This window comes from Scylla paramamosain, unplaced genomic scaffold (genome assembly GCF_035594125.1).
Source record: "Scylla paramamosain isolate STU-SP2022 unplaced genomic scaffold, ASM3559412v1 Contig1, whole genome shotgun sequence".
Taxonomy (NCBI): Eukaryota; Metazoa; Arthropoda; class Malacostraca; order Decapoda; family Portunidae; genus Scylla; species Scylla paramamosain.
Window position 1 is genome coordinate 5350001 of NW_026973666.1, and position 15602 is coordinate 5365602.

A 15602-nucleotide genomic window follows, 5' to 3' on the forward strand; every position below is an offset into this window, starting at 1 on the left:
CCTCCTGTCAAGCTGAGCGAACACTTCTTCAACCCAGACCTACTCTACCAGCCTGGGATGCTTGATGAGATCATCCGCGGCCTGACTACTGTGTCCATGGAGACACTGGACCAGTTCTTGACAGATGAGGTGACCAACCATCTCTTTGAAGACAAGCGGCAGCCATTCTCTGGCCTGGACCTGGCTGCCCTCAACATCCAGCGAGGCAGAGACCACGGACTGCAGCCTTACAATGAGTACAGGGCCCTCTGTAACCTGACCAGGGCAAGGTCGTTTGATGACCTGCACAGGGAGATAGCGAGGCCGGTGATCGAGCGAATGAAACGGACGTACGCACACGTGGATGACATAGATCTGTTCACTGGTGGATTGATTGAGACGCCGCTGCACGGTGGACTGGTCGGTCCCACGTTCGGCTGCATCCTCGGCATTCAGTTTAGGAACCTCCGCCGCTGTGACCGATTCTGGTATGAGAATGCTGACCCACTTGTGCGCTTCACCGACCCTCAGCTCACTGAAATAAGAAAGGTGGGTCTTCCTTGGTGGTGGTGGTGGTGGTGGTAGTAACAGTAGCAGTAGTCTATCCATCTGTGAGTAATGAGTGGTGGTGGTGGTAGCAGTAGTAGTAATAGTATCTCTGTTGGTGTTAAGTAGTGGTGGTAGTAATAGTAATAATAGTAGCAGTAGTATCTCTGTCTGTGGGTAGTGAGCAGCAGTAGTAGTAATAGCAATAGTTCATTTCTCTTTATATACCAGGCTGGCAATCCCACACAAGCCACACACACACACACACAAGCCACACACACACACACACACACACACACACACACACACACACACACACACACACACACACACACACACACACACACATAGGATAGAAAGGAATAATAGTAATAGAAATAATAGTAGCATTAGTAAAAGTAAATCACCTTACTTATCAAATCAACTTAAAATCTAAGTAACCTTGCCAAATCTACTCAAAACTTAACTTAATTACCTAATCTGTCCTAAATCTAGTTATGTCTAACCTTACTAATCAAATTAGCTAACTTATCTTGATCTTACTTAACAAATGAAGTGTTTTAGCAGCAAACAAATGAACTCAAGTGTGTCTCTTCTCTACAGGTGACACTGGCCAAGCTTCTGTGTGACAACTGTGACAATGTGGAAAGTGAACAGCGGTCTGTCTTTGACCTCCCAGACCCCTTCCTGTAAGTACTGCTCCAGCACGCACACACACACACACACACACACACACACACACACACACACACACACACACACACACACACACACACACACACACACACACACACACACACATACAGACACAGACAAAATGCTATCCCCTCATCCCTTCCTCACCCCCCAGGAACCCCCGAGTGTCATGTCGCGACCTCCCCGGGGTGAACCTTGAGCTGTGGAAAGAGCGTGTGTCATGTGGCGTAGGCAAGACTAACATTGACATAGGTGGAGCAGAACGCATCTCTCCTTGTGTTATGTGCACCTGTACCAAGGAAGGGGTGAGTCTTGTGCATCTGTCTGTCTGTCTGTTTGTTTTGCTATTTATAATGCTATCAATGCCTGGAAGTGCCTATCTGTCTGTTTATCTGCTTATTAAACCCAAACCCCACAGCCTGTCTGCCAGAGCCTCAATTAACAAGTGCCTAGAGACTCCCTAAAGGCAAATCTAAGTATTTCTCTCTCTCTCTCTCTCTCTCTCTCTCTCTCTCTCTCTCTCTCTCTCTCTCTCTCTCTCTCTCTCTCTCTCTCTCTCTCTCTCACAGCTAGTCTGCCAGCCTCAACTAACAATGGTACCTGGAGTCCACTTATATACAAAGCTGAGTGTTTCTCTGTCTCTCTCTCCTCCACAGCCTGTCTGCCAGAGCCTCAAGATAGACAACTGCTTCCACCTGGCCCAGTCCTACAGTCCTGAGTCTATTCTGAATGACCACGTGTGCAAGGTGCAGTGTGCATTTGCCTTCCGTGCCTTCCCACAAGTGGCCACTCAGGACTCCAACCAGCTCGGATTTGCCAACAGTTAAAGAGCTGACGTCACAAGAAATGGTTAGAGAATATTTTGCAATGCCCCTATCTTGTGAGGTATGTTAGGGGTGGGGATGCTCTCTCTCTCTCTCTCTCTCTCTCTCTCTCTCTCTCTCTCTCTGTCTGTCTGTCTGTCTGTGTAAGAGGCAAGTTTTGTTTTTGTTCAGCAGATATATGGTATATTATGACAGTAAATTTGGGGTTGAGTGGTTGTATTTAGCAATGTCTCTCTGGAGTAATGCTGTAAATTTTTGTGTTTGTTTCTCCCTTGTATGTATGTATGTATGTTCCTCCTGCTCCTCCTCCTTGGGTTTGTGGAAGACTATAACATCTTACAGAAAAAAAAAAGAAAAGAAAATTAAGTTGTTTTCATAATGCTGCTACTGCTGTTTGTATGTATGTATGTATCTATGCATCTGTGTATATGTGTGTGTGTGTGTGTGTGTGTGTATTGATGGAAACACACACACACACACACACACACACACACACACACACACACACACACACACACACACACACACACACACACACATGATTAGGTAGAGAACAGACACAAGAAAAGGTATATTCATTCAAATCTTGCAAAATGACCTTAGTATGGCCCAGAATACAGGTCATTTAAGGTCAAGTTGCATGAAATTTGGTTATTTAGTGAGGAATGTTGGTATATGTTGACCTCAGCAAGACCCAGGACACAAGGTCATTCAAGGTCAGATGTATTGCTGTTTTCACCTCAGCAGATCCAGAATGAAAGGTCATTGAAGGTCAAATTATGTTTATGAAGCTTTTCTATTTCATTTAGTGAGATGTGTGTGTGTGTGTGTGTGTGTGTGTGTGTGTGTGTGTGTGTGTGTGTGTGTGTGTGTGTGTGTGTGTGTGTGTGTGTGTGTGTGTGTGTGTGTGTTCATGTGTTATTCAATATCATTCATCTATGTCTTTTCAGCTCCTTTTAGCCCTAACTTATTCATGTGTTCTGTCAATGGTCTCACTTCATTGCACCTCCATTCACTGTGTTAAGAAAGGAAAAGTCTCTTGGTGTGGTAGGAAACTGAAAATTATATTCCTGCGTGCTTATTTTCTTCTGCTAAGTAAACCTAACTCATATTTTATCCTAGTGTGTGTGTGTGTGTGTGTGTGTGTGTGTGTGTGTGTGTGTGTGTGTGTATTGTATGTTAATGTAAATTGTAATATGTATTTTATTTTTAATAAAATATTGGCTAAACATGATATTTCTATGTAGCAATGTCCCTCTTCAGTCTCCCTGTGTGTGTGTGTGTGTGTGTGTGTGTGGTGTTTTGTCTGGGTCATCTTGTGTAGAACTGCTGACCTGCTATATATATATATATATATATATATATATATATATATATATATATATATATATATATATATATATATATATATATATATATATATATATATATATATGTTTTAGTGTCCAAATTGCCCCAATATGTCATGGGTAGGGTGTGGTGCTTCCTATCAGGGGAACAATGCCTGCCCTAATTTGGCAGGAGAGAATACATGTACACTTGCCATACAGAGGAAAAAAAAAAAAAAAGAAAAAAAAAGTTACAGGACTGCACAAGTAATACAATACAGTGAAGCCTCTGATACTGAATAAGATGAGAAAAATAATATCAATGAAAGGAATGATGAAACACTTTGAAGATGTAACAGGAGGGGGAGAAAGCTATTAATTAATGGAGTAGGTTATAATGGAAGCAATGAAGGCAAGAATGAGAGCAGGAAAGAGGAAAAGTAAATAAAAGTTTATCTATTTATTTACATTTAATGGGTACAGCAAGGGAGTTTCTATGTATGTATCTGTCCAGCTGTCCATATACCAGGTTGGCAATCCCACACAGGGTGGCCCAGACAGAGCACCCTCCACTCATACACACATCATTCACGCTCTTAGTGCTATCAGCCCCTAATGGACAGGGTATTCACCTAACATAATAAAAAACAACTATAACAATCTCAGTGCCACATAATCGGCTTAGTGCTTCAGACGCAGGATATTAAACCAATAGGAATGAGGGAGTAAATGAGATGAGAAGATAATGATAAAAGGTATTTCTACAAGGAAGCATCAGCAAAATGCTTTGGTTCAGTAATCAGGGCAGAAGAAGGAATGGAAGCAGGTCAAGACGGCCCCTAACCACGACGGCCCTCCACGACGGCCCTCCCCCACGGCCCCGTGTTTACCAGGACGGCCCCATTTTGTAGGACGATAATAATAATTTACACTTATTTATTACATTCTCCTGTACATGTCCAATCTTCTAGAGAGACGTAGAATACAATACAATGTGTGTGTGTGTGTGTGTGTGTGTGCGTGCCCATTCCATTCAGAGAGAGAGAGAGAGAGAGAGAGAGAGAGAGAGAGAGAGAGAGAGAGAGAGAGAGAGAGAGAGAGAGAGAGAGAGAGAGAGAGAGAGAGAGAGAGAGAGAGAGAGAGAGAGAGAGAGAGAGAGAGAGAGAGAGAGAGGCGAGGTCATGTCAAAAGCCGTTCTGTTGGTGGAATCATTATTTTTAAAGCCTCATCATGACGACACCAAGCCATGGCTCTATTCGCCCTAAACAGCCCACAGCTGCACTTTGTGTAGTTTGTGACAGGGTGGTCACTGGCCGTCACCATGCACTCCAGTGTCATCACTCTTCAAGCTAACTTATTTCTTGTTATTTCCATTATATACTGTCACTAATGTTATATATATATATATATATATATATATATATATATATATATATATATATATATATATATATATATATATATATATATTATACATAGTGTACGAAATAAAACCACAACGTGCAAAGCTATTATAATTCAAGATGGTGAAACCTTCACAGCTGGTCTCCACAATCAGTGCCACCCCGCTCAACCAGGAAAACAGAAGGCCATTAAGATCGTTGCTGATATAAAGAATAAGGCAAGAGAAGATGTGTTTAGGTCAGCAGCAGCAATTGTGGAAGACGCAATATTGAAAGAAATAAAACCTGAAGACCCTGAGGCCAGTGCACCAAAACCTGGATTACTTATTCGTCGGGCCAACCGACTTCGACAAGCAATGCGTCCCGAGGATCCAAAGGACCTTGAATTTGACATTTCAGAAAACTTTCTTCCACCTAACTTCCTCCAACGAGACATTTACGTTGATGAAGCCAGACATTTGCTATTCGCTATAACCCAGCAGCTAGAAGTGCTTAAGAAGGCAAGAACATGGTACATGGATGCTACTTTTAAGATTGTTTCAAAGCCTTTTTACCAGCTGTTCTCCATCCATGCATTTGTGAGAGGAGAAGACAAAAATACGAAACAGGTACCTTTGTTATTTGCTTTCATGTCACATAGACGCACCAAAGACTACAAAGCGGTCATGAACGCTGTTAAAGAACTGATACCAGAAAACAAACTCCAGAAGGCTGTAGCCGACTTTGAGCGGGCTATGTGGAAAGGCATACAAGCGATTTTCCCTCATATTCATGTGAGTGGATGCCTGTTCCACTGGGCACAGTGTATCTGGAGAAAGACACAGGATCTTGGACTCGCCGTTGCGTACAAAGAGAAGGGTTCCATACAGAGTTTCATACGCAAACTGTTTGCCCTGCCATGTTTGCCACAAGAGCACATACAAGCAGCATTTAGTAAACTGAACGATGCTGCACCACGTGCTGTACAACCACTATGTCATTACATTAGCAAAACATGGATTGACAGCACTCTCTGGCCGCCAGCAGCTTGGAGTGTCTATGGGAAGTCGGTGAGAACAAATAACGATGTCGAAGGGTGGCACAGACGGATTAACGAAAAAGCCCGGAACCATTCTCACCAACTCTACAAATTAGTCCCCCTGCTGCACCATGAGTCACAACTTGTAACCCTGCAACTTCGCCTGGTAAGAGAGGGGAAATTAAGAAGATACAAGAGGAAAAGAGCAACAACTACAGAAGGGAAACTAGGACTCGAAGGAATGGTGGGCTCAAGCTTGATAACGCCAGCTTTAAATGAGATACAACCTAACACTGTGTTTACTAATGCAATTGTTCTGTGGATTTTTACTAAGTTTAGATACAGATAGAAGAATTTGTTTGTTGATTACTTAATTGCATCATTTCTGGTTTTTTAATGATTTATTTTTTAATTGTTAGGGTGTTGAAGAGGTTTTTCATAATATTAGTGATAGTTTTGTAGGCTCTGCTTATTTATCTATCTGTTATTTTGTCTATCTATTAATCTCTCAGTCTACCCATTGATCTAAGTATCTGCTGGACCTAACCTAACTAGGCCTATCTCTGCTTATCTCTCAATCTAACCATCTATCTCTCAGTCTATTTAACTTTGTTTTATCTAACCATTTATCTATCTCTCTACATACCTGTAGAGCATACCTAAACTAACCATACCTGCTGTAACTTAACCATACCTAAACTAACTTGACCACACCCAAACTAACCTAACCATACCTGCTGTAACCTAACCATACCTAAACTAACTTAACCACATCCAAACCTAACCACACCCAAACTAACCTAACTGTACTTGCTGTAACCTAACCTAACCATACCCAAAACTAACCTAACCTAACTACACCCAACCATATCAAACCTAAGCTAACCACACCTAAATTCAAGGCAAGGTATGCGTGTCTAGCCAGTGGTAGCCATAATTATTTCCTGTTTTCATCAATAAAAAAAAAAGGCATTGAATTCAATTAAAAAAAAACGTTTCAATTATTGCTAAAGGTTTGTAGAAAAGAATATATGAAGAGCTAGTGTTGTTTCATAAGATAGGTAATGAAATACTGGCACATTAATAAAAGTGATATCAAGCCTCAATATACTGACATACGGTAATAATACTGTGGCACCATCACAATCACCAGCACCACCACCTTACCATTTATATCACTAGACAACCACCTCTACACCGTACGTAATGTACTTTCCACATAATTATAATGCATACCTTTGGGCAAATTGTTGTCAGCGGAGCATTGAATGAATGCCTCTTGGCACTTGCTGGGAGACTGGATGCCTTGGTAATCTGCAGGGATCACCACTTTTTAACACAGGCTAACTTCTTACTTTACACGTTATGGAAGGCATCAAGTATGGCTACAAGCATTTTAAAGTATTCACAACATTGTCAAGTGCAATTTAAGATACCTTACTTTTGAACTGGTGTGAACCGCCAACGTACTGTTTACAGCACCCACTGGGTTAAAACGTATGTTCACTTTTTAAATCTCTGGATTAAAGTATATTGCATTTTCAAGTTCAAAAATTAAAAATATTATTGCATAAAAATAATGCACTTTTCTTTCTCTTTCCACAAGTTACCTCCAACAGATTATTAAAGGTGGATGGAAAATTTATTTAAAGCATGATGAACCCAGCCGTTGGCAGGATGGCGCACAACAACCACAACGTCAGCGGCGCACCTACAGAGTGAGAAGAGATATTTCCGCTGAGTACGACGATGCTGAGTTATTGAAAAGATTCAGATTGGACCGTGCTGGTATTGTTGCAGTGACTGATATAGTGAGAGACAAGCTGCAAAGTAAAACTGAAAGAAATAGAGCCTTGACCCCTGAGATGGTGGCCATCACATTACGATATTTAGCCACAGGAAAAATGGAACAGTGCAGTTGTGATGATTTTGGAACAACGCAGCCCACTATCAGCCGTGCAATATCACAGACAATTGATGCACTGGCTGACCCAGAAGTAATCTGCCAGTTCGTGGCTTTCCCTCACACCCAGCGTGAAGTGCAGCAAAAACAGGCAGAGTTCATGCAAGCAACTCAGTTTCCCGGTGTTGTGGGAGTGATTGATGGCACTCATATAAGAATTGTGTCTCCTCATGTCGATGAACATGTACATGTGAACAGGAAACGCTATCACAGCATAAATGTGCAAGTAGTATTTGATGCTCACTATAAGATTCTTGACATTGTGGCAAGGTGGCCTGGCTCAGTCAACGATGCAAGAATACTAGATAAGTCAGCACTCAAATTGATGTTTGAGGAACAACATGTACCTGCAGGATGCTACCTTCCCGGGGACAGTGGCTATCCCTGCAAGCAGTGGCTCCTCACACAAGCTAATTATAACAGGTGGGTTTATTTGTAAATAGTGTTCTGGTAGGTTTAGATATGCTTTGAATGAATCTAGTAGCTTTCTCCCCGGGGCCGCCCTCCCGTGTGTGCCCGCAGCCCCTACAAGAACCGGTCCCTGCCCCCTGGGCACGCTCTCCTCCCAAGGCTAAGTCCCCGGGGCGTGGCCGCCCAAACTAACCCCCCTCCTCCCAACAGTTCCAGTACCTTACGATGCAGCCGAGGGGACTGACGCCACCACTACCACAACAAGGGTTATTCAAGTGGGAAACATGCTTCAGGTGTTGCCCCAAGATGCCTCAGCCCCGCAGCCCCACTTCCCCATGATAGTGCAGGCAGGGAATGTCATACAGGTGAGAGAGAGAGAGAGAGAGAGAGAGAGAGAGAGAGAGAGAGAGAGAAAGTTTTTTACATGCAGAAAGGAGAGACAGAGATAGAAAATCAATCTTACTACTACTACTACTACTACTACTACTTCTGAGCACCTCCTTCCTCTCAGGTTGTTCCAGCTGACAACATGCAGGTGTTAGGGGCAGAGTTGGTCGGGTCATGCAAGTGGTCGGAGTCCCAGGCTTTCCCCCGACCCCAGCCCCAGACCCCTGCCCCAGCCACCCCTCTCCCTGTGACCCCTGCCCAGTCATCCCTCACCCCCTCCTGCCCCCCTGCGGTGCTGCCAGCGGGGGTGGCGGGAGGTGGAGGTGGGCCACACACACCTGGGTTAGCTGTGGCTTGGCTTATCTCCCTCCTCAGCAGGTGAGAGAGAGAGAGAGTGTATATACATCTGTTGTTATTGTATTTATTTGTCTATATTTTCCTTACAGAGTGATTGATTGATTAAATTATATATATTGGTGTTAATATATACAGACAGACTGGTATATAGACATTCTGATATGTGATGGCCAGTCCATGGAGCACAAGGTCTTTGTGGACTAATGAATATTTTACACTAAGGTTTAAGACCAGTGTTTTATTCAGCTATCATGAAAAAAAAAGAAAAGACAGTACATAATTATTTAGTAAGTAATTCATAACTTTAACCCAATCAAATTATATATGCATGCAAAAAAGAATGATATCAATAACACAAGTAAATAATAATAATAATAATAATAATAATAATAACTATTACAAATTACAAACAATTACATATGTTTATAATAGTAGAGCTGATTACAATTTGAAAACTAATAAATACAATGAATAATTACTTGTTAAGTGTTGTTTCATCAGTAATTTAAAGGAATGTAATGGTTTGTTTTTAACTGTGTCCGAGAGCCGGGTCCAGTGCTTGGTTCCTTGTGAGACGACACTCTGTTGGGCACGGGAGGTTCAGCAGAAGGGCGTCCTCAAGTTACCTGTCTGTCTTAACTGAATATCATGAGCCCGTGTCTCTTGTGTTTGTATTAAGAGCTTTGTATACAAACGCCAAGGTCTGGAATGCAGTAATGTCTCCAGTTTCTAGGAGTTTAAGATCCCTGAATGTAGGATACTGCTGTGTTCGGACTTGTTACTGTTTGTCTTATTCCAAATTAGCTTTTTTTAGGGCAAGAAATAATTTATGAGTGTAGGTTGCACTAGGAGAAAGAGAGAGAGAGAGAGAGAGAGAGAGAGAGAGAGAGAGAGAGAGAGAGAGAGAGAGAATGTTTTAGATATTATTATTATTATTATTATTATTATTATTATTATTATTATTATTATTATTATTATTATTATTATTCTTATTATTATTATTATTACTGCTACATATTTCTGTCTCTCTCTCTCTCTCTCTCTCTCTCTCTCTCTCTCTCTCTCTCTCTCTCTCTCTCTCTCTCTCTCTCTCTCTCTCTCTCTCTCTCTCTCTCTCTCTCTCTCTCTTACAATAATAGTTTTACCCTTCTCTCTCATCCTCTCTCTCAATTCCACTCACTCACTCTCTCCCTCCTTTTGCAGCAAATCCCGAGGATCAATGAGGACATGGTGGACCCAGAGATTGCAGCAGCAGCAAGAGAGAGAGAGAAGCAAGAGAGGAGGGAGAGGAAGGAGAGGAGGAGGAGAGAGAGGGAGGCCAGGAGGGAGGCACGTCAGAGAGAGAGGGAGAGGAAGAGGTTGATTCTGTTACAACAACAACTGCAACAACAACAACAGTTAGCCAATGAGGAGGGGGAGGGGCCGTCCTCTGATGCTGAGGATGAGGTATTGTTCAGGGTAAGTAGTAGTAGTAGTAGTAGTAGTAGTAATAGTAATGCATCCATTTTTAAACTTTCCAAGATAATCTTATTTCAACAGGTAGAGATGAGAAAGTCCTCTGACAAAAAAAAAAAACATTATCTATTTATTTTGTTATGTAGGCCAGCCAGCCGTGGGGGGGGAACAAATCTGCAATAAAAGAGACTCTGAGGTGTAGCTCCCCAAAATAGAATTACAAATGGTAGCCAGAATTTACATGAACACTGGAGGGTGCTGTCAGGCCAAACCAGCTCCCCATCTGTGCCTATGCAGTGTCTGGCCAGCCACTTGTGTGTTTTTGGGGCTCAGACCAGCAGATTCCCACTGTTTATTCACTGTTTGTGTTGATGCAGTGTTTGGCCAGCCACTTGTGTGTATGTAGGGGACTCAGACCAGCAGATTCCCACTGTTTATTCACTGTTTGTGTTGATGCAGTGTTTGGCCAGTCACTTGTGTGTATGTAGGGGACTCAGACCAGCAGATTCCCACTGTTTATTCACTGTTTGTGTTGATGCAGTGTTTGGCCAGTCACTTGTGTGTATGTAGGGGACTCAGACCAGCAGATTCCTACTGTTTATTCACTGTTTGTGTTGATGCAGTGTCTGGCCAGCCACTTGTGTGTATGTAGGGGACTCAGACCAGCAGATTCCCACTGTTTATCCACTGTTTGTGTTGATGCAGTGTTTGGCCAGCCACTTGTGTGTTTTGGGGACTCAGACCAGCAGATTCCCACTGTTTATTCACTGTTTGTGTTGATGCAGTGTTTGGCCAGCCACTTGTGTGTTTTGGGGACTCAGACCAGCAGATTCCCACTGTTTATTCACTGTTTGTGTTGATGCAGTGTTTGGCCAGCCACTTGTGTGTTTTGGGGACTCAGACCAGCAGATTCCCACTGTTTATCCACTATTTGTGTTGATGCAGTGTCTGGCCAGCTACTTGTGTGTATGTAGGGGACTCAGACCAGCAGATTCCCACTGTTTATCCACTGTTTGTGTTGATGCAGTGTCTGGCCAGCCACTTGTGTGTATGTAGGGGACTCAGACCAGCAGATTCCCACTGTTTATTCACTGTTTGTGTTGATGCAGTGTTTGGCCAGCCACTTGTGTGTTTTGGGGACTCAGACCAGCAGATTCCCACTGTTTATCCACTGTTTGTGTTGATGCAGTGTCTGGCCAGCCACTTGTGTGTATGTAGGGGACTCAGACCAGCAGATTCCTACTATTTATTCACTGTTTGTGTTGATGCAGTGTTTGGCCAGCCACTTGTGTGTTTTGGGGGCTCAGACCAGCAGATTCCCACTGTTTATTCACTGTTTGTGTTGATGCAGTGTTTGGCCAGCCACTTGTGTGTATGTAGGGGACTCAGACCAGCAGATTCCCACTGTTTATTCACTGTTTGTGTTGATGCAGTGTTTGGCCAGCCACTTGTGTGTATGTAGGGGAGTCAGACAAATTTATTTACTGTTCAGTGACCCATCTGCAGGCACTGAACAGGCACTCAGTGAGCTGGGTGTGCATGAGACAGACAATTAGAAAGGTTTACAGTTCAAATGCTACATGTATCTTCAAAATACAGATAATAAGTTGATAAATATTGAAATTAATATAAAATACCATTCTTTATTTAACACTTAACCAAACTTAACCAACATACACACACACACGCTAACTCGGACAGTACCCTAACCACCTTACCATCCTGCAGGAGGCCATGTCGGAGGTGCCGGTGGTGGGGTCGCCAGTTCCAGAGTACGAGGTGGAGGAGGAAGAGGAAGAGGAGGACGAGGAGGAGGCACGGATGAGGAAGAAGAAAAGATTATTACCTGTAGCCCTCCCTCCAGCTGATAAGGGGATATTAATGAGCCCTTCCTACAGGTGTGTCTGTCTATCTGTGTGTCTCTTTCCATCTCTCCCTCTCATTTTTCCAGTTTCTCATTATTTTCTCCACCCTCTTCCAGCCTCTCACTCTTTTCTCAGCCTCTCCCAGCCTCTCACAACCTGTCACACCCTCTCCCAGTTATTCACAGCCTCTCCCAACCTCTCACAGCCTCTCCCAACCTCTCACAGCCTCTCTCTCTCATTCCCAATGTATCCAGACCATTCCAGACTCCCCCCAAACTGTTCCCAAGATTCTCCCAGTCCATCCCAGCTTCTCACACCACTCACAGCCTCTCTCTCTCTCTCTCTCTCTCATTCCCAATGTATCCAGAACATGCCAGACTCACCCCATACCAAACTTCCCTTCTCTCTTCCTCCCCTCTCCCTCTCTCTCCCTCCCCTCTCTCACTCTCCTAACTCTCCCCAGGTCAAGAGATGATTACCGGCCCAAGGCAGTGAAGTTTGCAGATGGGGTGCTGCCAGGGGAGGGGACGTCACCCAGTGGGGGGGAGGAGATCCACTCCCCACCACCCCCTACCCCCACCACCACCACCACTGCTACTACCACCACTGCCACCAGGAAGAAAGAGAAGAAGTTTAGAAAGAAGAGAAAGGTTAAAGTGAAGCTGATCAAGCTGGTGAGTAAGAGTGAGAGAGAGAGAGACAGAGAGAGAGAGAGAGACCACTTCAGACTCTCTCTCTCTCTCTCTCTCTCTCTCTCTCTCTCTCTCTCTCTCTCTCTCTCTCTCTCTCTCTCTCTCTCTCTCTCTTTCTTACACTCAAAATCACTCCAAATTCTCACTCTTTCACCCTCTCTCACTCTCTCTCTCTCTCTCAACAGTATACTGGAGACAAGGATGGCAGCCACTCTCCCCCGCCCCCTCCAGGGTCACCGCCCCCCTTCACTGCACTGAAGTTGTACCCAGGCTACACCCACTACACCTTCACAGCTCCCAGCACTGCAGTTATATACACACAGCCTTCCCCACAGCAATATGGTAAGTAGTAGTAGAAGTAGTAGTAGTAGTAGTAGTAGTAGTAGTAGTAGTAGTGGGATAACAATTTGTAGATTATTGAATGAAAAAAATAATAAATATATGTGTTGATAACAGCAACAGCAATAACAGTAGTAGTAGTAGTAGTATCATTATTATTACTGATTAAAAACAAAAATATATAGATTAAAAAAAAATAATGATAGCTTAATTTAACCTCCCCCCCTCCCCCCACCCCCCATCCCCCCATAGCTTACAACCAAGTGGCAGCCATTCCTGGGGGGGTCGTGGTGGCCAACCGGGGGGGAGCAACGACCCCCACCAACCCCCCCCACAGGGATGTTCAGTTATCCTGGGTATGTGTACACCACCCTCTACTCCCCTTCCCCCTCCCCTGCCCAGCCCACCTCCCTCCAGTATATTCTTCCAGCAGCAACAGCAGCAGCAGCAGCAGGAGCAGGAGGAGGAGGTGGAGGAGGAGGAGGAGGGGCCAGGAGGAAGGAGGAGTGAGGAAGAAGAGGAGGAGGAGAAAGAGGAAGAAGGATTGTCAGCAAGAGAAGAGGAAGAGGAGGAGAGGAATAAGGAAGAGAATGACTTGATATTTCTCTCTCTCTCTCTCTCTCTCTCTCTCTCTCTCTCTCTCTCTCTCTCTGTCTGTGTGTAAGATATAATTAATTATTCTTTATTATTATTATTATTATTATTATTATTATTATTATTATTAAAGAGCAAATAGAATAGAGAAGAATAAAGTTAAGAATTTTGTTATTATTATTATTATTATTGTTATTATTATTATTATTATTATTATACATTTGTTTCCTTGTATATAAATAAAATTGTAATTGTGATGTTTTTTTTATTTGCATTCTCTCTCTCTCTCTCTCTCTCTCTCTCTCTCTCTCTCTCTCATCCGACGAGAGTTAATTACAACATTTAAATTACACGAGTGAAGCGAACGAGATTGAGAAGAGTAATATTGGATTGTTTAGAAAGAGGAGAGGTGGAGGAAGGAAGGAAGAGTGTGTGTGTGTGTGTGTGTGTGTGGGGAAGTGAAGCTGGAAGTGGATGAGAAAGAAAAGGAGGTGAGGGAGTTGTTGTTGTTGTTATTATCATTATTGTTACTACTACTACAACTACTACTACTACTACTACTACTACTACTACTTTTACCTCTGAATATTCCTTATTTACATTCACACACACACACACACACACATACACATACATAGGTATATGTGTGTGTGTGTGTGTGTGTTCAGGGCTGAACATTAAACACTAGACCATTTAGAGAAAGAGAGAGAGAGAAAGGAAGTTGTCAAATGTGGGTACTTATGTTGAGAGAGAGAGAGAAACATTGATAATCAGATGACAAACAGGTGAAAAATTAAGGTATGTGACTGATGAACGAGAGACAGAGAGAGAGAGAGAGAGAGAGAGAGATGGTTACGTAAGGGGGTCTGTGGCTGGGGTGGTGGTGTTTGTCTCGTTTTCTCTTGTTCATAATTTATCTTTGCTTCTGTATTTTAATAAAACACTCAAAAAACAGAATATATAAGTTTACTTGACACAAGCCAGCAAACATACCAGCGCAGATATATTAATAGCATTGATAAGAAAAAAAAATAATAATAATTACGACTATACGAACTCTGAAGTGCTTTCAAATACATTTTTCCTGTTAATAATACACAAATCTTGTTAATCTGTCACTAGAACTTTAAAAACATCTTTGAAGACTTACGTAGCTTCATCATCTGATCAGCTCAGTGGGAAGGCAGCGCAGAATGCCTGAACATAAGTGGCTTGTCTAATTCCCAGCAGTCGTCCCAGTCGGCCCCCCGTTTACCGCTATTGGCGAGAGAGATGGGCCGAGCTGTGGAATGCGATGCTGGAGTTTGGTAATGGAAAAAAATGTTAAATGTGGGTGGAATTGATATATAACTTAACAGATTGTGTGATTAGGTAGCGCTGGATACGTAATGATTAGATTGGCTAGGTCTGGTGATTTAGTTAGCTACATAAGGTGACACGATTAGGTTGGGCTGATATGACATACCAGGCCCTAATTAGGTTGATTTAGTGAGATTGAGTAGGTGTGATTAGGCTGGAGAGAGCATTGGACAGGTGACGCAGTTTATCTTATTAGGTGAGATGAATAACTTGATCAGATTGTTTATTTATGTCCGAAGAAAATGTTTAGTTAATTGGCCAGTGACAAGTTGCAAAGGTGATTAGACTGCAGGTAACGTTAACAAGCTTGTCAGGAGAGAGAACGCTTGTTTGTCTAAGTGACTGATCTGGGATGCGTTTACTGAGGTGGGAATCACACACACACA

The 15602-nt window shown here is 43.0% G+C and overlaps 3 protein-coding genes and 1 long non-coding RNA gene across 10 annotated transcripts in view; 3 read left to right on the plus strand and 1 right to left on the minus strand.

Annotated features, from left to right (window-relative positions):
- The window catches only part of LOC135095795 (uncharacterized), a 29826-nt gene extending 27419 nt beyond the window's left edge, over window positions 1-2407 (plus strand). For 4 of the 6 annotated variants that reach the window (XM_063996899.1, XM_063996902.1, XM_063996900.1 and 1 more), the window contains 4 exons: window positions 1-528; window positions 1129-1214; window positions 1376-1526; window positions 1878-2407. The exon at window positions 1-528 is cut by the window's left edge and continues 119 nt beyond it. In XM_063996899.1, the coding sequence (XP_063852969.1) occupies window positions 1-528; window positions 1129-1214; window positions 1376-1526; window positions 1878-2048 (936 nt within the window). In that variant the 3' untranslated portion in view covers window positions 2049-2407. Of the gene's footprint in view, window positions 529-1128; window positions 1215-1375; window positions 1527-1639; window positions 1679-1877 lie in introns of those variants that run through there. The other 2 variants (XM_063996901.1, XM_063996904.1) reach the window with 2 other exon arrangements.
- The window catches only part of LOC135095802 (uncharacterized), a 7420-nt gene extending 65 nt beyond the window's left edge, over window positions 1-7355 (minus strand). Inside the window, exons 1-3 of the long non-coding RNA XR_010264497.1 lie at window positions 7236-7355; window positions 7031-7108; window positions 1-514 (exon numbers count right to left, since the gene is read on the minus strand). The exon at window positions 1-514 is cut by the window's left edge and continues 65 nt beyond it. This is a non-coding gene — a long non-coding RNA (uncharacterized LOC135095802). The remainder of the gene's footprint in view (window positions 515-7030; window positions 7109-7235) is intronic.
- A 100-nt stretch (window positions 7356-7455) lies between these two features.
- LOC135095806 (zinc finger CCCH domain-containing protein 13-like) lies at window positions 7456-14114 on the plus strand. Of its 2 annotated transcripts, none has more exons than XM_063996915.1 (8): window positions 7456-8180; window positions 8379-8533; window positions 8680-8933; window positions 10116-10370; window positions 12096-12265; window positions 12696-12906; window positions 13110-13266; window positions 13516-14114. In XM_063996915.1, exons 3-8 carry the CDS (start codon window positions 8730-8732, stop codon window positions 13860-13862), a joined length of 1344 nt encoding a protein of 447 aa, XP_063852985.1. In that variant the 5' UTR covers window positions 7456-8180; window positions 8379-8533; window positions 8680-8729; the 3' UTR covers window positions 13863-14114. The 2 variants fall into 2 exon arrangements, with proteins under 2 accessions (XP_063852985.1, XP_063852986.1); XM_063996916.1 differs by having other exon boundaries at window positions 13697-14114.
- On the plus strand, window positions 7660-8507 carry LOC135095713 (putative nuclease HARBI1). Its single transcript, XM_063996725.1, has 2 exons — window positions 7660-8180; window positions 8462-8507. Exons 1-2 carry the CDS (start codon window positions 7660-7662, stop codon window positions 8505-8507), a joined length of 567 nt encoding a protein of 188 aa, XP_063852795.1.
- Window positions 14115-15602: the final 1488 nt, after the last annotated feature.